This window comes from Pleurodeles waltl, chromosome 3_1 (assembly GCF_031143425.1).
Source record: "Pleurodeles waltl isolate 20211129_DDA chromosome 3_1, aPleWal1.hap1.20221129, whole genome shotgun sequence".
Lineage (NCBI taxonomy): Eukaryota > Metazoa > Chordata > Amphibia > Caudata > Salamandridae > Pleurodeles > Pleurodeles waltl.
The window spans coordinates 256411482-256438468 of record NC_090440.1 but is presented as its reverse complement, the minus strand read 5'-3'; the positions used below and the strand labels follow the sequence as shown (position 1 = coordinate 256438468).

Below are 26987 nucleotides of genomic sequence, written 5' to 3'. Positions count from 1 at the left end.
GGCTCCACGCAGTCTGCGTGGGAGCGCCTCCGTTCGCTTACGGTAAGAATTTCTGGGTGTACTCCTGCGCTAGGCGGAAGAGGGGGACGGAAAAGAGCCAGTCTCCGAATTAAGTGCCTTCAGTCGGTCCCTACTGGGGCCGGGTGCCGCCCACCGCAATCCCCACGTGCAGGAGGAAGGATGGGAGGGGGGAATGCGGCCGCATGCCTGCGGCAGGCGTATCTCACTTCGCCCCGGCCCCTGGTGAGCGTTCCCTGTGTCGTGCATTCCTGGTGCCGGGGCGGCTTCCTTTCATCTGCTCAAGGTCTCCAGACCGAGCGCTGTGGGCCGGATCGCAGCTCCGTGTCCAGATTCAGCTCAGCAAAGAATTCTGCAGGTGGGGGGTGGTAAACGGCGTGCGGCGGCCAGCAGACGGAGGCCCGAGACATCCACGCCAGATTAAAGCCCCACTTCGGGAGCGGGCGCGTTATTATTACAGCAGATACCTCCCAATAAAAGGGGAGGGGGAGAGGATCCCCTCCTTTCTGCTAATTTTCGCTGATCCTGCTCTCGGCAGGATCGGCCCGGATTGAGGTGCGGAGCTCCCGCTCCGTTCGTGGCCCAGCCGGGAGGGCGGGGGAGGAGGGGGAGCAGGGCGCCACCCCTGGTTGCCGGGGGCCCAAAAGGGCCGATCCAGCACTCGGACCCTCCCTTCCCACCAGTGTCCCGGGGGTGCGAGATCGCCGGCCGCCGTGGCCCCCACTCTCACCTGCCTCCGATTTTATTTGCAGGGAGCCGCTTTGTCGGGCGCCTCTTCTACGCCGCCGGAATCCCGCGATCCGGACGGCGCGGCTTCAGCCACGATCAGCCGCGATTCGGCTGCTCCCTTGTTCCAGGATATGTAGGCCAGGCCTGAGTCGGAGCTCCGTTCTCAAACGTCCGACTCTGGGGCCATCTTGGCTCCTCCCATTCCACATGCCAAATCGTAGTGGTATGTGCTAACGTTTTGCGACTGAAATGCTGTTGCAAAACATTTGTACTTTACAACCAACTCAATTTCGGTGTCAACCCATTCAGAAATGGAACGGGGTCCCCAGGGGACCCCTTCCTGTTTGACAGTGTTTAAAAAATATTTTTATTTTTGAAGAGTAGGCAGTGGTCCCAGTCATCACTGCCTACTCTTCAAAAATAAAAATGAAACTTTATTTTTTATTTATAAACACATCCCGTTTTCCTTTACGGAAAATGAGCTGCATTTAAAAAATAATCAAAGACATAGCCCTCTGCTGACCCCAGTAGGCCACCATCTGTGTGATGGCAGCAAAACCTAGGGGGTAATTCCAACCCTGGCGGTCCGAGACCGCCAGGGTTGGGGACGGAGGAAGCACCGCCAACAGGCTGGCGGTGCTTCCGGGGCAATTCTGACCGCGGCGGTAAAGCCGCGGTCAGAAAAGGGAAGCCGGCGGTTTCCCGCCAGTTTCCCGCTGCCCCTGTGAATCCTCCACGGCGGCGCTGCAAGCAGCGCCGCCATGGGGATTCCGACCCCCTTCCCGCCAGCCTGGTTCTGGTGGTTTTCACCGCCAGAACCAGGCTGGCGGGAACGGGTGTCGTGGGGCCCCTGGGGGCCCCTGCAGTGCCCATGCCAATGGCATGGGCACTGCAGGGGCCCCCTAACAGGGTCCCACATTGATTTTCAGTGTCTGCCAAGCAGGAGCTGGCTTCCTCGTTGAAGGTGCTTTCCCGCTGGGCCGGCGGGCGGCCTTCTGGCGGTCGCCCGCCGGCCCAGCGGGAAAGCCAGAATGGCCGCCGCGGTCATTTGACCGCGGTGCGGTCATTCGGCGGCTCCTGCCGGGCGTGCGGTTACCGCTGCCGGCGGGAGTCGGAATGACCCCCCTAGTGTTTTACAAATTACGATCTACCTCAGTAATATTCATGAGGTAGGTCTAATTACACCCAGTACAGATCGGTAATTTGCAAAACAACTTATTAGCACATAGGCCGCTTCGCAAATTATCACACTGGTCGCAAAATACTGGTTGCAAATTGCGACCAGTATTTTGCAATTAGTTGTACGTACATTTGCACAGGATTCTTAATAGGGAATGTCCACTATAAGCAGGATTGTCTCTATCAAAAATACACTCTTTCCGCATTTTTTTTTACCCTCAGACTCATTGCATAATCACACTACGTGTGCACATACTCTTATTTGGTTAAGCTGAATGTTACAAAACACTCCTTGGGGTTTATTTTCTAACTGTTAATTGCTGTTCTGAAATTTTCACATCACTCAACCTTTGGCCTCATGGTTTATGATGTCATCTGAATGCCACGATATATACGAACCTATTCCCCACTTACCTATTCTGTATCCACAATACGAAAAAGTTGTTTTGTGGTATTATATCCGGGTCAACATTCACACCACAGCCAATGCATTAGGAAGCTATTTTGCAGTTAGAATCCCATTTTGCTGGTGAATGCCATGGGTATTTCCATACACTTGCAAACTATGGTTACAAGGAATCTGTACTATGTAAAGGTGAAATGAGAGTGAAAGGTAAATACAACAGGGTTCTGAACATGGTGCTGGAGTTGTGCATATTTCATCGGTTGTTTGTTTTCGGAATTGGGGTCATGAGGCAAGCCTTGTCAGCGTGGATGCTTGGGTAACATATAGATGTTCAGAAATAAAGAGCGGTAGAAGCGATGCACTTCCTTCTAACGGGGGTGATGGGGAAAAGAGAATAAAATAATGTAATACATTGAACACTTGCAGAGGAGGGTGATAGTACTATGAGCACAAAGACAGATCGTGAGGCTTCATGATGTTAGGTGTACCGGCAAACAACATACGCCTTATTGTCTTTTTTATCGCCAACTTCTGTTCTAAGTCTATGAAATTGTGGGTTTAGATGTGTGAATACCAACTGTCTAGAAGGCCTAATTGAAGCATGTATGTTCACAACGGTATTCACTGAACCGTATATTCATAAGTTACGTATCATCAACCTAGCATCAACAGGGGGTACCAGAAAAGTATCAGTGCTTAGTCCCATCACCACTCAGAATACATAAGCCTCAGGCAACCAGTTACATCACATTATTTACCGCATATTTAAGCAAAAGATTTTGCAACAGAACAAATGATGTCTTTTGCTACCCTTCTTAGGTCTAGAAATTTGTCAAATTCTCCTCTTTCTTGGGGAGCTTTGAGGTTTCTGGGATAATAGGCAGCCACCATTGTTCCATTTCAGCGGACAGGGGGAATCTAGAAGCAGGTAAAGTCCATTTTCTGGTATTTTACCAGTGACAAATAGTTTTCTCACAGGAATAAATTGTGTAGTGTTTTTATTTTGGACTCAATAAAGCTTCTTGAGTATGACTGTATCTTGATCGTCAGTGATTATTTTTTGCTAGTCGTTGCACATGGTGTGCACCAGCATTCATTTCTGGGCACCCTCAGACGACCCAGAGCAAGAGAGAGAAAGACAGAATAAGGGGAAAAAGAACGATTGAACACAGTGACAAAAGGAGAAAGCAGGGATGCAAAAGACCTAGAAGAGTGGAATAAAGAGACAGGCAGTGAGGGTGGTGGAAGAACGAGGCATGATGTAGAATCAAAATCAGTCATCCTCTGTATTTCACAACCGCAACATTTAACAACACCCTCTGCTGGCTCCCAAGGAAAATTTGGGCCTCTGCACTAACATTATTTGATTGAACTATTTATTGTTTTACAAACTAAGCATCACTGATAGCTTGTCTTCAATTTTGTATTTTAGTCCCTGATTTATACTTTTTGGTGCAAAACTGCACTAATGCAGTTTTGCACCAAAATGTTTAGCACCGGCTTGCACCATTTCTGTGCACCAGCCGGGCACCAAATTTATGGAATTGTGCCTGCCGGTGCAAGGGTAGGCTATCGTAAAAAAAATAACGTTAGTCGGGTGGGGCTGGCGGTATGGAAGAAGGGGGCTTTGCACCAAAAAATTACATTAGGCAAGTTAGAGTAAAAAAAAAGGACTCTAACCTGCCTAGAGTCATTTTCTGATGCAAAACCATCCATACCACAATGCTCTGTCTTAGGTATCCCTGGGGGCTGGGGAGGACACCTTTGGGGCTTATTCCATGGTGTTCCATCATGGAAATAGGCCGACAGGTCCCCTAACGCCTGCCCTGACCCTGGCATTAAAAAATGGTGCAAAGCAAGCTTTGCACCGTTTTTTGACCCCTCCTCCCTCCTGTGCGTGATCTTAGCACTGCGGGTGGAGGGGCGGATAAATATGGCATTAAGGCCATAGAATAATTTTTTGCACGGAAATGCCTACTATGCATCTAATTGATGCAAAGTAGGGTTCCACGTCCAAAAAATGACTTTAACTCCATAAATTTGGCACTAGACAGGTCTAATGCCAAAATGTAAATATGGAGTTAGTTTTGCACCGAATTTGTGTAAAAAAAAAGTTGAGGCAAATTCGGCGCAAAACAAGTATAACTATGCCCCTTAGTATGGCGGCAGCACTCGCTGGTTCCTTAGAGATGCTCTGCCAAATCTCAGAACACACATCAGATAATGTGTTATTTCTTGCTGGAGTATATAGTAATTCCTTCCTCATGTTTAGCAAAGTTGACTCAGGAATTGTGGCCGGACATAGTCCAATCTGTGGCATACCACACGTCTCTTGGTAAATGACTTGGAAACGGATGACAGGCTGATAACCTGTTCTTTGACAATGTAATCTCTGTTAGAAAGTGCAAGCAATTTGTCACCATGGTGTATTTGTTTTCTGGGCAGCGTTCCTGCTGACGTTTCAAAACTCAATCAAGGTTTCAGGTTGAAATTCCGTATGGAAAGAAATCTGAATTAATACGTGGTTGTAAATAAAGTTACTTTTTTTACAACAACTTTAAAGAGTGCCCAGATTCTCATATGCACAAATCATTACTAGATGGTGAAGCAGCCCATTTCCTGCTCTGTGGTTTAATTTCAGGATGGTGGTGTGTAAGAAATTGGGTTGTTAGTTGATGGGGTAAGTAATCATCTCAAGTAATAATCTCAATTTGTCAGAATGACCCTTAAAGTCGACAAATTAACTTGAGCACTATCCCCTGGTAGCTATGGCACAACGCAGACCAGCTTAAGAGGCAATGTGTAAATAATCTTTGCAGTATTAAAACAGTAAGAAAGTCAAAATGCACAACAATAATCTTGAAGTGAATTAGAAAAATAGAGTAAAATGTAATTAAAAAACATACTACCAACATGACAAAAAAAATCAAATAGGGGAACCCGAGGTATAAGTTTTACATTTACATTGCTGGGCTAGCGTCAAAAAAATGACTCTACTCCAGCAATGCAGTAGGCCCCCATATAGAAAATCCCTGCATCAATTGTATGCCTGCTCTGACCAGGTGATAACATTCTGATGCAGAAAAGTTGTAGAATGATGCAGTGAAATGTTTTAAATTTCACTGCGTCATTTCTGCATGGCTTTTCCTGTGGGAACATATACATTATACCTGGGGAAGGTATAATGTGACACAAGGGTTTACAAACTGACACACTGGGCACAATGCATCAGTTTTTAAATCTGGAGTAGTGTAAAGCACAGCTAGCACCACTGCTGCGTAAAAAAGAATAACGCAACGGTGGCACAAAGGCCTTGTAAATGAGGCCCTTAGAGACTTACACAGAGTCAGGCTAGACACCAGGGTCCAGTCCAGGTCCAGATGCCACTCGTCAGCTGGGTAGTTGCTGAAAGAGGCTTCTTGTAGCTTTTTGTGTCCTAGTAGCCTTAACAGGAGGTCAGCCTTATAATCCCTGAATTCCACTTCTTTGTCCTGGGTACAAGAGGGAGAGAGGGTCCAGTGTTCTAAACTCTTCGTAGGTCTCAAACAGCAGGTTAGGTGTGTGTTAGGTGAGTGCTTGGAGGTGCCACATTTATGCCTAGCATGAGCTAGTGGGTGGGACTGACTCCTAGGGACACCTTAAGAAATGGGGTGAAGGTTGCAGGGGATAGCCCTACCCATTTCATTCACAGTAAACTTGGGATCTGAGGGCTAGAGGTATATGTGGCGAGTATACTGTGGTAAGCCTGGTGTCCTTGCATATCTAACAGTAAAATCCTGTTTTAGGCAGTCCCTGTATGCCAAACAAACTCAGAGATAGAGGTCTGCTAAAAATCAAAGCAGAGCTTTCAGTAACCAGACAAAGGATACACATATAGGGGCATATTTAGGAGCCCCTTGCCCCACCTTGTGTCACATTAGCGTATTTTTTTATGCAAATGTGGCGTTATGTTGGGAAAAACGCTGCACCATAGTTACAAAGCGGCGCAATGCACGCATTGAGCCACTTTGTAAGCCCTTATGCCACACTATGCCTGCGCTAGGCATAATGTATGCAAGGGGGACGTTCCAGCATTAGGCGGCCCAGAAAAATGGTGCAGTGGAATCTATGAGATTCCACTGCACCACGACGCTCCTATTGTTTTCAATGAGCCTCCTTTCACTTTGAAGGATTAGTGTAAAGATTTTTGGCGCTAATCCTACAAAGTGCCAAACTAGCGTCAACATTTTTGACACTAGTTCCCTAACGTACGCCAAAGTGCACCATATCATAAATACTGCACACACATGGTGGTGTTAAGGGGTGCAATGGGGTGCAGAAAAAGTGGCACATCATGACATGATGTACCACTTTTGATAAATATGCCCCAAAGTGTTTTGGCATTCTGTTTCCCTCCTTTGAAGTGTTATCCAAACAACTGCCAACAGGCTGTGACACTGCAAGCAAAATGAAACGAAGGTAGTAGTGGTACATTCAATTGCACAACATATGAGTATCAAACAGTAATACTAGCGTTTGTACAGTCCGAAGTGGTGCTGGATGGTTAAATATGCCCTACTACCCCAGGGCATAAGACATGTACTCAACACAGCACATACAATGTACAACAACACAGCGACACCACAGCACTCAGTAACACTCAAGTGAAAACGTTTACTTGTCCTACTTTTAAAAGTCTTGCACCTTGCCTTAATGGGTAGTAAGGTCTACATAGGTGTGACTTATAAATATTTAAAAGGATGGTCTTGGCCTGTCACAAGAGGTTATTTTGATAGGTCGAATTTGTAGTTTAAACCTGCCCCGTCAGTCGACTGTTGCTTAAGTTGTTGGCACAATGAATGCTTAGCTCTCTGGTGATATTTAACTTACAGGTCCTGGGTAGTCTGTTGGTACGATATACTAGGCACTTCTGGGTAAGTTAAATATGTCAGTCACGAGTATTCACATTTTCATCATGTTAAAAGGAGCAGCACAAACACTTCACCACTGGTTAGCAAAGACACAGTACACAGATTTCTCTAATCAGCAAACAAAAACGCTGCAGCAAGGGCAGATTTCCAACACAGTGGAATACTGGGATTTGTAGTCTTAGTTCACTTCAGTAAAACCAATTTGGTTCACATTCCTAAATCAATGTTTTATAAATGGTAAAACTAGGACTGTAAACTATGTGTCCCATTTACTTGGAGTAATAAACTAAACCTTGAAACACCACTAATGTACTCGTAGGTGCCAGAGAAGAATTTTATTTTTCCAGACACTCGCTAGAATTCTCAAAGTAAGATTCAAAGGGATGTTTCATCAAAGGCTTCAATATTCTGCACAAGAGTGTGCTCTCTCTTACACAAGAGTGACTATTTTTACAAGTTTAATGATGTTGTTTTTCTTTCAGGTGCTGGTCAGAATTACTTCTGTTCCTGTTTAAATATTGATGGAGGGAGAGCAAAGAATGGTGTTTACTCTGATTCTTATGTAATTCATTGTGTCAGTGAAGATGTTTTTCAGCTGAGTGAATATTTCGAAGGTGGTTTGCAGAGTGTGACGTTGTTTAAATATTTTGGAAAGGCTTACAATATGGTGAAACCATTTAGTTTTGAAAAGCAATCTGTTTGGCTGGAGAGATGTTGCTCTTGTATATTTTTTGAGAATCACAACTGCGAGACGATTTAAGTAGAGTTTTGTGATCCCCATGGGTGTTCACATTTTGTAGACTGTGAATGTACATGAAAATTAACACTTGTTCTCACATACAACGGGGGTTATACATATTTGGTATTTACTGTTTGTTAGACCTGACAGCCTCAGGGTAGTCACCCCTAACTTTTTGCCTGCCTCCCTCCACTTTTTGGATACTGTTTTTGCTGGTTTTTAGACTCTGCGCACTTTACCACTGCTAACCAGTGCTAAAGTGCATATGCTCTCCCTTTAAACATGGTAACTTTGGATCATACCTGATTGAACTATTTAATCTACTTATAAGACCCTAGTAATGTGCACTACAGGTGCCTAGGGCCTGTAGATTAAATGCTACTAGTGGATCGGCAGCACTGATTGTGCCACCCACTCAAGTAGCCCCCTTAACCTTGTCTCAGGCTTGCCATGCAAGACCTGTGTGTGCAGTTTCACTGCCACCCCGACTTGGCATTTAAAAGTACTTGCCAAGCCTAGAACTCCCCTTTTTCTACATATGAGTCACCCCTAATGTGTGCCCTAGGTAACCACTAGAGCAGGTTGCTGTGTAGGTAAAAGGCAGGACATGTACCTATGTAGCTATATGTCCTGGTAGTGTAAAACTCCTAAATTCGTTTTTGCACTACTGTGAGGCCTGCTCCCTTCAAAGGCTAACATTGGGGCTGCCCTCATACACTGTTGAAGTGGCAGCTGCTGATCTGAAAGGAGCAGGAAGGTCATATTTAGTATGGCCAGAATGGTAATACAAAATCCTGTTGACTGGTGAAGTCGGATTTAATATTACTATTCTAGAAATGCCACTTTTAGAAAGTGAGCATTTCTTTGCACTTAAATCTTTCTGTGCCTTACAATCCACGTCTGGCTGGGCTTGGTTGACAGCTCCTTGTGCATTCACTCAGACACACCCCAAACACAGGGTACTCAGCCTCACTTGCATACATCTGCATTTTGAATGGGTCTTCCTAGGCTGGGAGGGTGGAGGGCCTGCTCTCACACAAAGGACTGCCACACCCCCTACTGGGACCCTGGCAGACAGGATTGAACTGAAAGGGGACCTGGTGCACTTCTTAGCCACTCTTTGAAGTCTCCCCCACTTCAAAGGCACACTTGGGTGGAAACTGTTTTAATAGTACAGCATGTTGCTAATCAATGGTGTTTATCTTGCCTTCTTTTTTGTATGTCCAGCCCCATCAGGTTTCAGAAGTGCAGTCTCTGGATGGAGCACAACTCTATTCTGGTAACATCGTCTTTTCATTTTATGGTGGATAACCTGCAGAATGCTTCCTGGAAATACTGTTCTTTTGGACCTTCACAGTTATAAATTCAGCTTCCACTAACCCCCACAGGCAGTCCATTCTACACAGGAGTGATGTGAGGTATATTCCCGTTAGAGTCGAACCCTAAAAAATAAGTCTGCTACCCCCACATAAATATTGGAAATGGTTGTAAGCACATTTATTTGAATTTGTCCATACAAATGTTTACAGAGATGCAAATGTTTCAAGCATTAACCCCTTCACTGCCAATCCTTTTCCCCCTCAGGTGCCAAGCCTTTTTTTGGCTATTTGGGGCAGTTCGAGCTTAGGCCCTCATAACCTTTTGTCCACATAAGCCACCCACGCAAAATTTGCGTCCTTTTTTTCCAACATTCTAGGGATTCTAGAGGTACCCAGAGTTTGTGGGTTCCCCTTGAGGACACCAAGAAATTAGCCGAAATACAGCAATTTATTTTTAAATTGGAAAGAAGGGCTGCAGAAGAAAGCTTGTGTTTTTTTCCCTGAAAATTGCATCAACAAAGGTTTTATAGTGCTGAAATCACCATCTTCCCAGCTTTCAGGAACAGGCAGACTTGAATCAGAAAACCACATTCTTCAACACAATTTTGACATTTTACTGGGATATACCCCATTTTTACTATTTTATGTGCTTTCAGCCTCCTTCCAGTTAGTGACAGAAATGGATGTGAAACCAATGCTGGATTCCAGATAGCTAAACATTTCCGAAAAGTAGACACAATTCTGAATTCAACAAGGGGTATTTGTGGAGACTCTTCAAGGTTTTCCTACAGAAAGTAATAGCTAAAATAAAAACATATTGAAAATGAGGTGAAAAAAGAGCTGTTTCTCTCAATCTTTTCTTCTATAACTTTTTCAAGCTATAGCAGATTTTTTAAAGCAATACACCGTTATGTCTGCTAGACTCTTCTGGTTGCAGGGATATATGGGGCTTGTAGGTTCATCAAGAACCCCAGGCACCCGGAGCCAATAAATGAGCTGCACCTTGCAATGGGTTTTCAGTGTGTACCGGGTATACAGCAATTCATTTGGTGAAATCTAAAGAATGAAAAATAGGTATCAAGGAAACCTTTGTATTTCCAAAATGGGCACAAGATAAGGTGTTGAGAAGCAGTGGTTATTTGCACATCTGTGAATTCCAGGTCCTGATACTAGCATGTGAATTACAGGGCATTTCTCAAATAGATGTCTTTTTTTACACACTGTCTTACATTTGGAATGAAAAAATGTAGAGAAAGACAAGGGGCAAGAACCCTTTTTCTTCTATTCTATGTTCCCCCAAGTCTCCCGATAAAAATGGTACCTCACTTGTGTGGGTAGGCCTAATGCCCGCGACACGAAACGCAACATGGACACATCACATTTTTCCATTAAAATCTGATGTGTTTTTTGGAAAGTGCCTAGCTGTAAATTTTGGCCTCTAGCCCAGCCGACACCTTGGGAAACTTACCAAATCTGTGCGTTTTTTACAACTAGACACCTAGGGGAATTCAGGATGGGGTGATTTGTGAGGCTCTCACCAGGTTGTGTTACCAAGAATCCATTGCAAACCTTAAAATTTAGCACAAAAAAAACACTTTTTCCTCACATTTCAATGATAAAACGTTCTGGAATCTGAGAGGAGTCACAAATTTCCTTTCACCCAGCATTCCCCTAAGTCTCCCGATAAAAATGGTACCTCACTTCTGTGGGTAGACCTAGTGCCCGTGACAGGAAGTGCCCCAAAACACAACATGGACACATCACATTTCCCCAAAGAAAACTGACTGTGACAGGGAAGAGCCAAAACATGTTGAATTTGAGGGGTAACCAAAGCGAGTCCAAAAAGGCAGTTTGAAAAAAAAAAATCTTTAGGCTGACAAGTGGGGCAGAATTTTTATCAGTATAGATGCGACAATGCTGAGAGGTAGGAATTTTGTAGATTCCTGCAGATTCCGGAAGGTTCCATCACAAAAATGTGGGAAAAAATGTGTGATTTCAAGCAAAGTTGGAGGTTTGAAGGGCATTGTGAGTAGGAAAATGGTGGGAGTGCATGTGAAGCACATCACTCTGGACTCACCCAGATGTTTAGTTTTCAGATGTGTCTAAGTCTTGTAGATTTTCCTACATGGCAGCATCCCAAAGTCCAAAGAGTGCAGCCCTCACCATTCCTAGTAGGACAATTTTGAGAGTTAGCTAAGCTCTCAAGGCCCAAATGTAAAACCAAAACCCAAAATAATCAAATGTCTTCTCGCTTGCCGTTGTAATAAGATCTTTTAGTGTTCAGGGGAGAGCTGAAAGACTGTTACCCCATTCAGTTGGGGTGGGGCATAACTATGCCCATAATGGTTGGGAGCCACCACCCCACTATTTTTTAAAAAATTCCCTTGCATCTAGTAGGCTTTCTGCCCTCCCGGGAGTGGATCGGGGGCAATTGCCCCATCTGCCCACTGGTGGGCAGAACATTTTTGTACCCATTGATTTGGCATGGGGGCATGGCCATACCCATACCCTCTTTTTTTTTTAAAGAAAAACATCCCTAGTGTCAGGTTGCTTTACGATCGGGCTGCAGAAATGCTCAGAAAGACATCAAAGGAAAGGAAAGGCCTTTCCTTTCCTTTGATGCCTCTCTGACCTCCCCCAACCCCTTATTGGAAGAGAAATGCAAGCATTTCTCTTCCAATCGTGCTGGAAGCTGAGCTTCCAGTGCGATGGGCCAGCCTCTGATTAGGCAGTGCTGGTGAAGACGTAGCCATTACGTCCTGGGCACCCAAGGGGTTAAAAAGTGCAGATTGCAGTACGAAGCAATCCTCCTCACACTCTACACCTACTCCCTATCAAAGGCCATCTGAAACTTCACCAGCCCAAATTATACCTGCATCTTGGCAGAGAGGGAGCTTGCACCTATTGCCATATTTATCTTTGACATCTTTGCCCCCATAGGATACAGAATACAACACATACTCCTTTTAAATAAACCTGAAGGAGGCCTTAAACCCACCAGACCATGCAACTCCATCACTAAGAAGATGAATAACAATTTCTCAATATCCATGACCCTATGAATAACAAAACATACATTATTATACTAACCTACACAAAAGGCAATACTCTCAACCTTTTCTCAATCACAACAATAAACCTTCCATATATGGGTACGACCAAACTGGACTGACCATGTCATGATCCCATCCCTCATGTAGGACATGACACACTCTCTTAGGTCAACCTATATCCACCAAACAGTAATATAATTTCTGCAAGGTCTTCCTTCCAAATTCTCTTAACAAAGATCTTGCTGCTGCGGCAACCAGTAGCACCCACCAGCCAACATAAACTCAATCATATATTTACCATTCCTCTAAAAACAGTAGAAAAGGTTGCTGCCATTCAACTATATGCACAAATCAAGACCAACACCTTCTTATGTGACTATAAGTATAGTTGGAACCACTCTAGGGAGGGAGATGGCGAATATCCTGGTCACAGATAACAACCTTCTCATTACCGAACCAGACTTTCTTGGCCTCCTTGACTTGGAAGTGACTTTTAACACTTTCCTTTAAGTGAAAATAACCATCTTGTCAACTAGTGTGGATTTTCACACTATAAATCAAAATAAAGCAGCTGCCATTTTTTACTTACAGATCTGGGAAGGGAAATAAAACAAATTAAAAAATGTAGTGTAATAGTGCTATTTTAAGGCAAAGGGGCCAGCAAAAATTTGCTGCCTGGTTCTCCCCCACAAAAAAAGCCAGTGGGCATAGGGGAGCAATGGAGGAGCAGGGTGGGGGAGGCAATAAGGAGTGGATGGATGGCGGTGAAAAACAGCACATGGGGTGAGGAGGCACAAGCACATGTGCGAGAAAGCAACATGGGGCGCATGAAGGCAGTGAGTTTGGTGGGGTAGAAGCACAAAAGAGAGAACATGCATCACAAGGAATACTGCAGCACTGAGCACGTGGTGGGTATTTCACAGGGTAGAAGCGCATGAGGGAGAAAGCAGGATTACACGTACACATGCACTCTCATCAAGTACTTAAAAAACAGAAAAAAGTTGTTCCTTATAGGTGAGCAGTGGAAGGCCAGAAGACAGCCGGTAGGAGAGATACTAAAGAGGGTATGCTTCAGAGGAAAGCCAGGCCAGGCAAGTTAGTGATAGTGATAATAAAGCAGACTAATAGTAGGCAATGGCAGATTGTATGCACCTTTAATCTCTCGATTAGCCCACAGTAGGTCTTTTGCAGCAAGATAGCCTTCGCTGTGTGACAGGCTTCACCTACAAATTGTGCCCTTTTCACCTACAGACTGCCTGTATCATCTTTAAGACCTGTAGCATCATCTACAAGGCTTCTCTACGAAGATGTTCTGCTTCAGGCCGAAAACAAACACTGACTCAGGGGACCAATGCAACGCATGAAGCCACGGCGTCACTAGGGAGGGAAACAAGGGATGTGTGAAGGAAGCAAGTAAAACCAGAAGACTAGCCTTCTCTGACTATGGGGGTGATTCTGACATTGGCTGGCGGTGGGCGCCGCCAGCCAAACGGGAACCGCCAGAATACCGCTGCGCGGTCAAAAGACCGCCGCAGTTATTCTGAGTTTCCCGCTGGGCGGGCGACCGCCAGAAGGCCGCCCGCCTGCCCAGTGGGAAACCCCTTCCCATGAGGAAGCCGGCTCCGAATGGAGCCGGCGGAGTGGGAAGGGTGCGACGGGTGCAGTTGCACCCGTCGCGATTTTCAGTGTCTGCTATGCAGACACTGAAAATCTTAGTGGGGCCCTGTTAGGGGGCCCCTGCAGTGCCCATGCCGTTGGCATGGGCACTGCAGGGGCCCCCAGGGGCCCCACGACACCCGTTACCGCCAGCCAGGTTCTGGCGGTCAAAACCGCCAGGACCAGGCTGGCGGTAAGGGGGTCGGAATCCCCATGGAGGATTCCCCAGGGCAGCAGAAAACCGGCGGGACACCGCCGGTTTTCCGTTTCTGACCGCGGCTGTACCGCCGCGGTCAGAATGCCCATGGGAGCACCGCCAGCCTGTTGGCGGTGCTCCCGTGGTCGTTGGCCCTGGCGGTCCATGAACGCCAGGGTCAGAATGACCCCCTATATGTCTAGGGTCTGTAATACCATTCTATCACAGATCAGACTCAGTCCTTGTCTCCTTCACTTCAATCCTGAGTCTAAAACATTTCCTCAAGCAAAACCTCATGTGCAAACAATAGTAATATCTAGGCTTCTCTACTTCTACATGCAGTAGGTGAGAGGCCCTGCAACTATATAGATACCTGTGACTTGTTTTTCTCAGCTGCGCCTAGGGCTTCCTTGCTTCTGAACTAGGTTTGCAATATATACGTACCAATACACACACTCACCAACCCCATGACCTCCCATTTTGAGGTCTACACAAGCAGCAATTCGATGTCCGATTTCTTAACCTTTGCTGTTAACCCTCCAGTGAAGCAACTGCTGCCTCCATCTCCTTTATCGTCCCTCCTCTGTCTTTCATCTTCACCACTTCCTCCAAGTCATACGTGTTCTTAACAATACTCTACAGGTCAAAGTCTTCAATGTTCCTCACTTAGGGGCATATTTAAGAAAACTGGCGCTGCACACAGTGCAGCACCGCTGTTCTTGTGCCCCTTAGCGTCCCCCCTAATGCCACCATCTGCGCGCCATATTTAAAGTACTGGCCACCATGGCGGTAGTTAGGGGACGAATGTCAGAATTTTTTCTGCTAGTCTGGCGCTTTGCAGGATTAGCATAAAAAATGTTGATCCTAACCCTGCAAAGCACCCAGAGGCCCACTGTAACCAATGGAAGCCCCCTTTTAATGCCTGCTCTGAGCAGGTGTTAAAAGTGCTGAAACAAATGACGCATAGAAATCTTTTAGATTTCTTTGTGCCATTTTTTTGCCCCCCCTGATGGGGGTACCCCCCCTTTGCATACATTATGCCTGGCAGACATAATGTAGTGCAAAGGGTTACAAAGTGGTGCAATGCATGCATTGCCCCACTTTGTAAATATGGCACAGCGTTTTGGTCTTCTAACGCCACATTAACGTAAAAACATGACACCGATGTGCCATTAAAATGGCACTAGGGGCTCTTAAATATGCTACTTAGTTTGTTCAAGCACCAGAATCGGGTAACATCAATTTTTAGGCAGTTGCAGCTTAGAAGCATCCATTGCATCAAGCTGATGACATCCCTTCCCCAAGAGAAGGAGAGGCCATGCGCAGCCTAAGCATGTTGAAAAGCTCTGTAAACCAAGAAAAGCACCTGCAAGAAGAAGACTGAGGGAAATCCAGCAGCACTGCTTCATTACCAATTTTTTATGTACAGACCAGTGTTATATGGAGACTTTCACCACTCCTCCAGCCCCTAATCCCCACAGAATTTAGAGTAACAACTCCTTAGGATGTTTATGTCTGTCATGGTCACTTCTCTGTCAATTAAGATCGGCGTATAATGCTATGAGCTCTTCCAGCAGGGGTTGTGGATGCTGATTTGCTTAGATTATGCGATAGAGAACCCAAATACTCAGGTACAGCTCACCCAAAGATTGTATAAGTTGCGAAATGCAGACTGCGTTCACAGGTGGCACTGAAAAAACAATAGTTTTGACTTTTATATAGTGAAATATTTTAGTGATGTCTTAGTCTGTGCCGTCAGAAACTTAAAAGAAAGCATTATGGTTTTTGGGACTATGTGCTGCAAGAACTCCCTGATAATAACATTGTGGTCCAACTGAAATTTTCAATTTAAACCGACGTACTTTTGTGAATAAACACTGAACAAGGAAGTGATTTTCTTTAAACTACAAAGCTGGGTAAAATGAGGTCTGACCTTAAATGACAGTTCACTTAAGTCCTATGAATTCGAGTTGTGCTTTTACTGCCTATTTTCCTCTATAGTGAGCGTGCTTTCTAAACAATTTCATTGCTAAATAGGATGTAGACTATTTTAGAACAAACATGTAATGTAAGGAAGAAGTGTCCTGACTAAAGAAATTAACTTGAAGACACAGTAAGATGGCTACTCGTTAATAAGGGAGGAGAACTACACCTCGCATTTAAATGGAATACCAATATTGCTGTGAAATGGAGTGCAGAAAATGTGGGAGTGAAATTAGATGACTGATGAGTAATATCTTGAACTCTTTAATCCGTGTTGAGCATCACACTGTAGTGTCCTCGAGTGCGGTGTAGCAAGGGGCTGTCCGTGAAAAAGTGAGGATACTAGGGACAAGATGTTGAAGTCACTGGCAATCTGAGCGGATTTAATTTTGAGATTGGTTGTAGCAGAGGTGTAAGAGTAGCAAGGTGTGGAATCAAAATAGAGACAGAAATGGGCAGAACCAGTTTTGCCTAGGTGAGACTTTGCCAACAGAACATGTTGTGGTTCACTGGCAAGTTAGTCAAGAGACAAAGGCGAGTCTAAACTAGAAGCGGATGTTGCAGTAGTCTGGTTAAGGCATGGATGGGGGCGGGGCACAGATTGCTCTGTAGAAACTCATTTGGTAAGTCAAATGAAATTGATAATTTTAAGGCTCCTGGGGAGATTGTAAGGAAAAAAGGCAAGCAAGTAGTCTGCTTCGGTCACAGAGGGAATTTTGAGTATGGGAATAGCTCTAGCAATTTCATATTAGGTATGTTAGGAACTGAGGAGTAAGAGGAAAAGTTACAATTTTAAAAAGTTGGTCAAGTAGGGAGAAAGGGGTTGTATCAAAAGGTGGAACAATGGAAAATAGGGGTGAGTTCAAGATTTAAAGTGGGTATCAAAACAGTGATGGGGTGGAGAGATGCATAATGAATATGGTGTTATACATGAAAGGAGGCAAGCTGAAAGAAGAGTTAAGATATAAACAATCATTGTTTTGATTTTGTCGAGAGCGCCTATTGTGCATGCAGAATGACAACAGGTATGATTGTTGTAATAAGGAGGTGTTAAAAAGTCACTGGTGGAAGTGTGCATAGGGCTTTTCAAACAAGAAGACTGAGCAATATCGGAGCCTTTTACTACTTGAGGAGGTGAATGTGCTTTGATTATGGGAAGTGTGTGAGTGACCTAATATTGTGATCTGTCTTTAAAGGGTTGATGGTATGGAGGGGTAAGAGACATCAAAGGAAACATGAATTAAACTGTGGAATAACTGTGAACGCTGAAGAAGGGCATTCTCTACAAATTGAGATAGAGAAAGAGATACATTTAAGGGGGGTGACTGTGAAGGAGATGTGAGGAAAAGGGCAGCGAGAGCCACGGGTAACTCCATGTAGGTAAATAGGTTTCCTGGGAAGGTGGAGTTGATCACTGGGCCACAGAACTGTATGGAATTGATGAGGAAGATGCCACCTTGACAATGGCTGGGCAGAGAGTTTGAGTTACTGAGACTGAGGTTTCATTTTCCTTGTGAAACTCAAAGCAAATTACAACAAGCTTCTAGGACATTGTACTTTGATTACTAAAAAGAAAGTTTTATACAAAAATCCTTCTGAGTATTCTTTATGTAACAACTTTTGTAGAAATTAAAAGCAAGTGAACAAGAAATAACACAGCAGCTACAATGAAGTTGTGTAAACACAGCAACTATATTGTGGTGATGTTCCAAGGTAATTGCAGAGTGTGAAGTTTGTGTGATCAGTGGTTTCCTCCTAGTTGACAATCACTGAGGGTACAGGGTCTAGTCTCTAGTTTAAACCTCATAAATTCCTTTTGTGGATGCCTCCACTTTATTTTCAAGTTCCACAAAAAATTACTTAGTTCACTGATACATCTGACTCACAAATGTGAGCATTTGGTCATTGTGGTCTTCTAAAGCCCTGTGAAATCCTTTTTCAAATAATATATGCTGTTGCAGTTTTCAACAATGTGGTGACAGTGTTCAGATTCCCAATAGACTGTGAAGAGAGTATCAAAAGTATCAAAATTATTTTGTTACACCTGCTGAAAAAGTCCAAAAGGTCATCATCATCTTCCACCTTGCTGAGTTGAAGACTTGGCTGGGTCATATTTGGTTTTATCAGGACATGTTTCCAACATACATGTAACTTCTACATGCTAGTGGTTCATCATAGTGATAGACACTAGGAAAATGCTCTATAAAAGTTAATTTACAGAGAAATGCTTTTGAGCAGAACACAAATAAAATTAATGGAAATGATGCAGTCAGCCCTTGAAGGCTTGGACAAACTACTGACAGCCATATAAGGATGATACCTATATCAGTCTTCATTTTGCTATTTTATTGACTGCCAACATGCTGGAGTGCCTTACATTCACAGAGACATGTGGTGATGATACAATGTGCCATGGGATAGGATTAGTTATGTATTTGCTTGGTGACCAATAGTGATTTACAGGTACACTAATGGGCCTAATCTAATGTACTGGGTGCTAAGTTTCATCATTTGAGAGTGCATGAGAGTTTTAGTTTCTTATACCATCAAATCTACACATCTTAGTTTTATGGCAACATTTTGTGGTTTCTGTCCTCCGAAAAATAATCACCCTGACAGTGGTTAATCTTGAGTGTCTGCAGTCTGCGACAATGGCACACACAAGAACTTAGTGGTATCTCTAATGACAAGACGCCTCTCTTGAAAGTGCAGTTGTTTATCTTTAAAGTGGATATAGATCTCTTCAACCAGTCATCACAAAGAAAGGTGGAGTCTGAGAGAGTGGCTGAAAATTGCTATACTGCTTCAGATACGTAGCATCTTTTCATGTATAATAAATTCAGAGGGACCCACTCTTTAAAGTGGACTGTTAGGGACTGCCATGAGTGCTGCTGCCTATCAATGGCCTTATGGACAGAGAATGGAGTAGTGAGTCTGCACACAAATTCAAAATCTGTTATTACCTGGGCCGTGTAGTCGTAAAGTACGGTGAAGTCCTGGAAGGAGTTCAATTCACCTATCTCGTCTTCTCTTTCTTCTTGTTCTTGAATGTGGACTGACGCATACACTCCATCAACATTATCTATTTTGATGGCATAGAAAAGTATGTTTATTAGTAATTTCACCAAGGTTCTTGTAGGAAGCTATCACATACATAGTGCCTGCTCCTAAAAGCCATATTAGGAGGTGTGTACACCCTTTTTATGTTTCCAGCCAGCAATCAAAAACATCTAGGAGATGAGCAGTGGCTGGTAATAGAGTACCAGTAGGCAGATCTCCCAATACTGACAGTCATACCTGCTGCCATTTCTGGCAGTGAGGAATGTGGCAGTACAAGACAGTGGGCTGGCAAGAATTTTCCCTATTTTCCTAGTCGCAAGGGCTTTGACCAAAGGACGATGTGATGATCCATCCTGCTCCCTACGTTCACTTAGCATGCATGCCCACAATCCTCCAGCTATGTTTTTCGCAGCAGAACTATCAGTGTACCTATCTGCTGACAACTCTGCTGAGGGGTATAATTCCTCGATTTAGTAAGTTTGGAGTAGATGTAAATAGTTTTATTTAGGTAGCACTGAGATGGTCCTGACTGGTTCATTACCATGAACTGACCATCAGCCTGAAAGGCAGTACGTTTTGTCTTTGTCAGCAGGTGGATCATTCATGTCCTGTTTAAGCTAATGGACCTCTGAGTACCACAAGACACTCCCAACAAGATGTCTATATTTAAAGTGGCTGGTTGCTAGCCCATAACTGCCATTATGACCCTCCTTCAGCCCGCTCCCATGGGGCTTTGTGAGAGGCTCTCACAACGCAACAGCCCAGGTAAAGGATTACTAATGGATACTGCTCTCCCAGGCTCACTACAAATACAAACATCAAGCAATAGATGTGGAAGAGTTATTTAAGAGGTCTGCTTTCACAAATATCTGGCCCTAGTTCTACCTCACATCATAGATCGAGGTGGTTGAACTCTAGTACCTCCTACTGTTAAGCTTTGATTTCAGTCCCATACCTCCTATTTTAAACTACACATAAATTAGACACTACTGCCTCAAATAGTATTAATTCAAGTGAGTGTGTTTCTCATAAGATTTGTCTTCTGCCTTTCGCAGGCATTCAGCAGTCAGAGATCTGAAAGGCAGTAAGGATAATACTAGATGGTTCTCCATTGCTGAGCAATCAACCTAGAGGAATACTTTGTAGTTCAGGAGAATATAGCTCACTTGCTCATGGCTGGTGAACTCTAATGTTTTTTAATTATGGACTATAAATGAGGAAGGGGAACTGAACGATAGATGGATTGTACATCTGCTGTTTGTTTGTGGATGTCCCACTTTTGCCAATCTCTGAGTGACCCCAATATGGTCCAATCGAGCAAAGATAAGAATTAGGGTCCAGATCCATACAGAAATTACAAAGATCACCTTTGCCAAAGAGTGGCAGAGTGTTAATGAGAATGAAGCAAATAGATGACAATGCCCCTGAACATTACAAGTCCCGACCACAGTAGCAAAGATGAAACATTGGCACATTCACAAACGTATTCATTAGAATATTCATTACCCAACTCCCCACCCACACAAGATAGACTCGGATCCTCCTACACCATATTACTCAGGGAAAGGAGACTTTAATGGCTGAAGGCATGGGCTGATTACAAATTGGAAGGACTTGGTTGACATTTATAGATTTTACTTGTGACAAGCTTAGAAGTGTTCACTCACTACAATGCAGGTCATGTTACATTGACAATACTGATCCTATATCTGTATACATGATGATGTTGTTGCATGTATTTGTAGTAACTGGTATGGCACTGAGCTTCACACAGCTCTTTTAAGTAATATATCAAAGCACTTTACAATTGTTCAGAAAGCAGAGACCAATAAAATCATTAATATAGTCGAGAACAATATGGATACTGCAGCACCCAGATAAGGGAGGTTACAACATAAAGTCAGGACTGATAAATCGAAAACCATAGCATAGCAAAGGAAGCAGTAGTCAAGGGGAGGGGTAAATGACGTGTCAGGAAAGGTATTAAGGAAGGAGATCCTAGGATCTAGCGCAGAAATGTGTTCATAAGTAGTACTTTAAATTCTTTCTTGAAAGATGCAGTTGAAGGATTTAGTCTGATTTCAGAATGCGAGGCGTTCCAAATTATCGAGGTGATCCCAGAGAAGGCTTGGTTACAGGTTTTCATTTTGAGGAATCTGTGAAGTTTCAGCAGTAAGGTGCTAGAATTTCTGGAGGGTTGGCCACCACCAGAAAATTTTAATTTCTGAGTGAGGTATCGTGGGGTATTAAAGTGAAGGGCTTTATGGGTCATGCAGGTCATGTTTAGCAGAATTCTTGCTTCATGAGTGAGCCAGTTGAGGGATTTTGGATCGGGATGATGTGGTTGTTTCTTTTTGATCCTGTGATGAGCCTCTGTGCAGAGTTGAGAGAGGCCCTTAGAACAGCTGTTTTGAATCTGGGCAAGCCACAGAGGGTTGCACTTCCATAGTCCAACCTGGGAATCACTAAGGCTTGCACTGCAGACTTGAAATCATTGGAGGGGAGGAAGGGTTTTAATTTTCTTAAAATGTTAATTTGGAGGTTCGCTCCTTTGGTAGCAGCACTGATGTGCTTCTGTGTGTTAATGTTCTTGTCTAGAGTTATACCCAGGGATCTCGCTGAATCTATAACTTGTGGCAAGCAATTGAGGACGGTTAGTTGTTTCAACCAATCTTCAATGAGAGGTGACTAGTAGTGTAGGGAGATTAGAAGGAATTCATTTTTTTGAGTATTTAGTTTCAGGTGGTTGCATGGCAGCTGATTTTGGGTGGGTTTTCTGAAAAGTTAGGTTAAAGGATCTGAGGTCTTCAGGGGAGGAGACTCAGGCATAATTGGGTGGCGTCTGCATATATGTGGTAGGGAATGTTTGGTGAACTCAGAATTTCTGTTAGAGTCTCCATGAACAGATTAAAGAGAGTGGGCGAGAGGGAGGACCCCTGTGGTACCACCAATGTGACCGGAGTTGTCTTAGATAGGGAATGATTAACCATGAATCTTTGAGTTCTGTTATGGAGAAGCGAGGTGAACCAATTTAGGACTGTTCCTGTTAGCCCTGTTCTATGTTACCAAAGGTCTAGTAGGTTGTCATGCTTAACCGTGTGAAATGCTGAAGATAGGTCAAGGAGGATTAGAAGGAAGACTTGTTCTGATTCAACATTTTTATGTGAGTGACAACTGATCTGTTGCTATGCCCTGAACGGAAGCTGGAATGGAATTGGTCTAAAAGGCTGAATTATTCAATGTGTTTGCAGAGTTGAATGTGTACTCATTTTTCAAGGAGCTTCACCGGTGTAGGAATGTTGGAGATAGGTCAGAAGTTGTTTCAGTCAGTGTGATATGCCGTTGTTTTTTCAGGATGGGGAAAACCTGTCCAGACTTTAGGCAGTCAGGGATAGTACCTTAAAGTATGGAGGCATTAACGATCTTGGTTCAAAGAAAAAATATTGTTGGTTTGATCTCATTAAAGAAATCGGGGAGTAGAGGGTCACTGAAGTGGTTTGATGGTTTCAGCTCTGCAAGATTTTTGAGAATGGCACTTTCATCAATAGTTTTGAAGGAATTCCATGAGGCATTGTTTCTGAGGGTGTGTCCAGGTGGACATGAGGGGATAAGAATCCGGGAAGAGGAGAGGTTGGCGTGAGGTAAGAGAGGATGATGCTCCAAAGCCATCTGCAAATGATTTCTCATGTTTTCACTCTTCTCAAGATAGAAGGAGGCAAATTCCTCGCAGTTTGGTAGCAGAATAGATCCAGCTAGGGAAGGGTTGGGTAGGCCATTAGATTGTAGTTTAATGAGCTCAAATAACTTTTTAAGTCGATTTCTAGCTTGATCCAATTGATTTCTGATGAATTTTGCTATCAAACATCTAATACTTTTGTAGTATCTCAAGTCTCAGGTTACATCTATCTGTATTGAGTCTACCATTATACCATGGTTTGGAGTCCTTGGTGGACGCTCTATTTAGCTGAAATGGAGTGATTGAGCCTAGATTGATCTCCATGGAACGACTGTAGTGGTTAGTAAGATCATGCACATCTGACATGTTTCCAGGAGGAAGCATGATGTTATTACTGAGAGATGTCAATTCATTGCAGTTGATGTTTCGCGTGCTCCTGTTCCAGAGTTTGGGTTTCTTTAATTGAGGAATGTTTGTTCTCACAGCTTCAGTGCTGAGGAATTTGATGTAGTGGTGGTCAGACCAGTCACAGGGGAGGATAGATTCAAGTTGAATGGAGTTGGTCTTCATAATGATAAGATCTAAGATCACTCCCTTGTTGTGTGTGAGGTTGTTGAAGATTTGGGTCAGGTTGAGGTCAGCAAGAAAGGTTTTAAAGCTGTTTTCTGCTGGGCCATTCAAATCATTCCAGTTGATGTTGAAATCTCTGAGGAAGATTTGAGTACAATGTTGCCCCATGTTTGAAGCAATGATTTCCAGAATTTGTTCTATGAAAGCAAGGTTATCTCCTGTAGGGTGGTAGATCGTGTGCAGTTTGCAAAGTGGCCTGTTGTTGCAAGCTATATCAAGGCATAAGTATTCGCATGTGGATAAAACAGAGGATTGAGATTGTTTAACTGATAACCTGTTACGATGTATGCAGGCAATGCCTCAACCTGGTCTGTTAGGCCTATCCAATCTAATGATTCCATAGTTAGGAGGGCCTAGTATGTCAAGGATAAGGCAGAGGAATCATTTAATCAAGTTTCAGTCAGGATTAGGAGGTCAAGATCACTTGTGAGGATAAGGTCAGCAATATTTACCACGTGTCTTGCTTCCGATCTGCAATTGAGTAGCATGCATTTCAGATGGGGTTTGGAGTTCGCTGGGATGGTCTGTATGAGGGTAACTCAGATAAGATTGTGCTTGTTTGCCGCTCTATGAATGATCCTTGGTGCTCTGTGTAGATTTGCAGATATGATTTGGATTAGACCCTGATTGTCACTGATATCAGGGTGTGAAGAGTTATATGATAGGAGGAGGGAGTGGATATATTTGTGGATAGAGGGACTTCCTGTCTAATCGGACATGTGTGCGCATTGGGTAGGGTAAGGTTCTCCAACTCAGGTGCATGGGTGACGGCGAAAGTGAGGTCATGTTGGATAGGAGGTCTGTTGGTGGTACGGTAAGGTGATTGGACGGTTTGTCATGACTGAGAGTATTCATCCTTAGCTTCCTATTAGGCTGCTGAATGTTTGTCATCTCTGTTGTGATGTGAATGAGCCTTTGTAATTCTGCTTTGAGTTCTTGTAGGTTCTGTTTAATCTCAACCAGCCTGGGTTCTAATGAAGTATGAAAGCTGGTTGTCAGATCTTGGAACAGGGGGAGAGGAGGTAGGGGGTGATGATGTGAGTGGAGTTGGACTGCTGATGGTAAGCCAGCGGAGAGAGGGGATGGGTAGGAGGAAGATTCAAGATAGGTTGGTGAAGAGCGCAAAAGATGATTGTGTGAGAGTGTTAGAGATATGTCACTGGGTGTTTTTAGGGGATCAGCATTCAGAAGTGAGATTGAGGCATGTGGGGGTCAGAGGTATGGTTGGGGTGAGGGTGTGAATAGATTGCCTCTGTAGCTCTAAAGTATTTGCTCTGGGGGTGAGATGAGGCAGCACTCTAGTCTGGTGATTGATTGAGGGGGGTTAAGGACCCTGGGGTAATGGAGGTAAGTGTTGCACTCAGTGAAAGGACAGTCTGGAGCAGTAGTGGATTCAGTATTCCTTGCAGCTTTCTTGATGGGAGGGAAAATGTACTCAAATATTTCTATGTTGCAACCTGATGATTGGATGAGGATAGTCCCATTATTGTAAATAGTGATGATAAATTCCGCTCTGAAAGCCGATGCCGATAGTCTCTGACTAAGAGGCGTTTTTCTGGATGAAGAGATTAAGAGCAATGAGAACAGGGCTCTCCTCCATGGTGCTCGTCTATTCGTATAAAAGATAAGGTCACTTATTATAGCTCCTTAACTCAAGCAGAAGTCGAGGTCAGAAACCAGGGTTTCTGGTGAGATTTGAGGAGTTTATGTTTTAAAGTCTTGAATGCTTTCTGTTAAAAAATGGGGTCTTTGGTTGGCAGTCAGGTTACCCCCTGTCCAAGCCAGGACCCTCACTCTAGTCAGGGTAAGTCACACACAATCCCAATGATCCTGTGCCCACCCTCTGGTAGCTTGGCACTGAGCAGTCAGGCTTACCTTAGAAGGCAATGTGTAAAGTATTTGTGCAATAAACTATACAATACCACAATATAACACCACAAAAATACACCGCACAGTGTTTGGAAAAATATATAATATTTATCTGGAAATACAGGTCAAAATGATTAAAGATTAAATAAGCAAATGTAGGGATTTCACTGAAAGTGATATCAAGTGTCTTTAGAGTTAAAATCTTACTGTAAAAGCAATAAAAAGGGTCTAAAGTTCTCCTAGAAACAACAAGTGTCTCTTGCAGGGCGAAGTACCTGGTTTGCATTGAATAATCCTCGCAAGGGACCACAGAGGAGGAGATGAATGGAAAACGGTGAGTGTGCGTCGGTTTCGCCCCTTCACACACGGACTTGCGTCATTATTTTCCATGCGGGGAAGACGGTGCGTCGATTTCCGGCGCACTGACTTGGATCCTCTTCGGTTTGTGGGGTTTTCAGATGCCCTGCGGACGATGCATGAAATCCTGGGCTTGCGGAGCGAAGTCACAGGGGCTGCTTCAATTCTGGTAGGTGATGCGTGAAATTTTCTTCTGCACGGCAGGCGCTGCGTCGATTCCTCTCAGGAAGTTGGGTGGTGTCGTTCTGAGTCAGCTTGCGTCGATCCAGTATGCCCGTGCGTCGAAGTTCCGGTCGCATCGTTGGCGCTGCGTCGATCTTCTGTCATGAAGTCGGGCTGCGTCGTTCCGGGCTCAGCGTGCGGTGAATTTTTCACCGCAAGCAGGCTGTGCGTCGTTCTTGGCAGGCGGTGCATCGAATTTTCACTGCATGGGGATTGCAGCTGCAGGAGAGAAGTCTTTTTGTTCCTGAGACTTCAGGGAACAGGAGGCAAGCTCTATCCAAGCCCTAGCAGAGCACTTCTGCAGCAAAGCAAGAGAGCAGCAAGACAGCAGGGCAACAGCAAGGCAGCCGTCCTCATCAGGAAGCAGTCAGGTGAGTCCTTTAGGCAGCCAGGCAGTTCTATTTGTCAGGGTGCAGGTTCTGGTTTAGGTATCTTGTCCAGGAAGTGTCTGAGGTGGTAGGGCAGAGGCCCTGTTTTTATACCCAAATGTGCCTTTGAAGTGGGGGAGACTTCAAAGAGTGGCTTAGAAGTGCGCCAGGTCCCCTTTCAGTTCAATCCTGTCTGCCTGGGTCCCAATAGGGGGTGTGGCAGTCCTTTGTGTGAGAGCAGGCCCTCCACCCTCCCAGCCCACGAAGACCCATTAAAAATGCAGATGTATGCAAATGAGGCTGAGTATCCTGTGTTTGCGGTGTGTCTGAGTGTATGCACAAGGAGCTGTCAACTAAACCCAGCCAGACGTGGATTGTAAGGCACAGAAAGATTTAAGTGCAGAGAAATGCTCACTTTCTAAAAGTGGCATTTCTAAAATAGTAATATTAAATCCAACTTCACCAGTCAGCAGAATTTTGTATTACCATCCTAGCCATACTATATATGACCTTCCTACTCCTTCCAGATCAGCAGCTACCACTCAAACAATGTATGAGGGCAGCCCCAATGTTAGCCTATGAAGGGAGCAGGCCTCACAGTAGTGTAGAAACAAATT

General features: G+C 44.2%; 1 protein-coding gene across 2 annotated transcripts in view; it reads right to left on the bottom strand.

The window, feature by feature from the left end:
• PSTPIP1 (proline-serine-threonine phosphatase interacting protein 1) overlaps window positions 1-26987 on the bottom strand; it is a 484932-nt gene that overhangs the window by 21084 nt on the left and 436861 nt on the right. For both annotated transcript variants that reach the window (XM_069222343.1, XM_069222342.1), the window contains one exon: window positions 19152-19270. In XM_069222343.1, the coding sequence (XP_069078444.1) occupies window positions 19152-19270 (119 nt within the window). The remainder of the gene's footprint in view (window positions 1-19151; window positions 19271-26987) is intronic.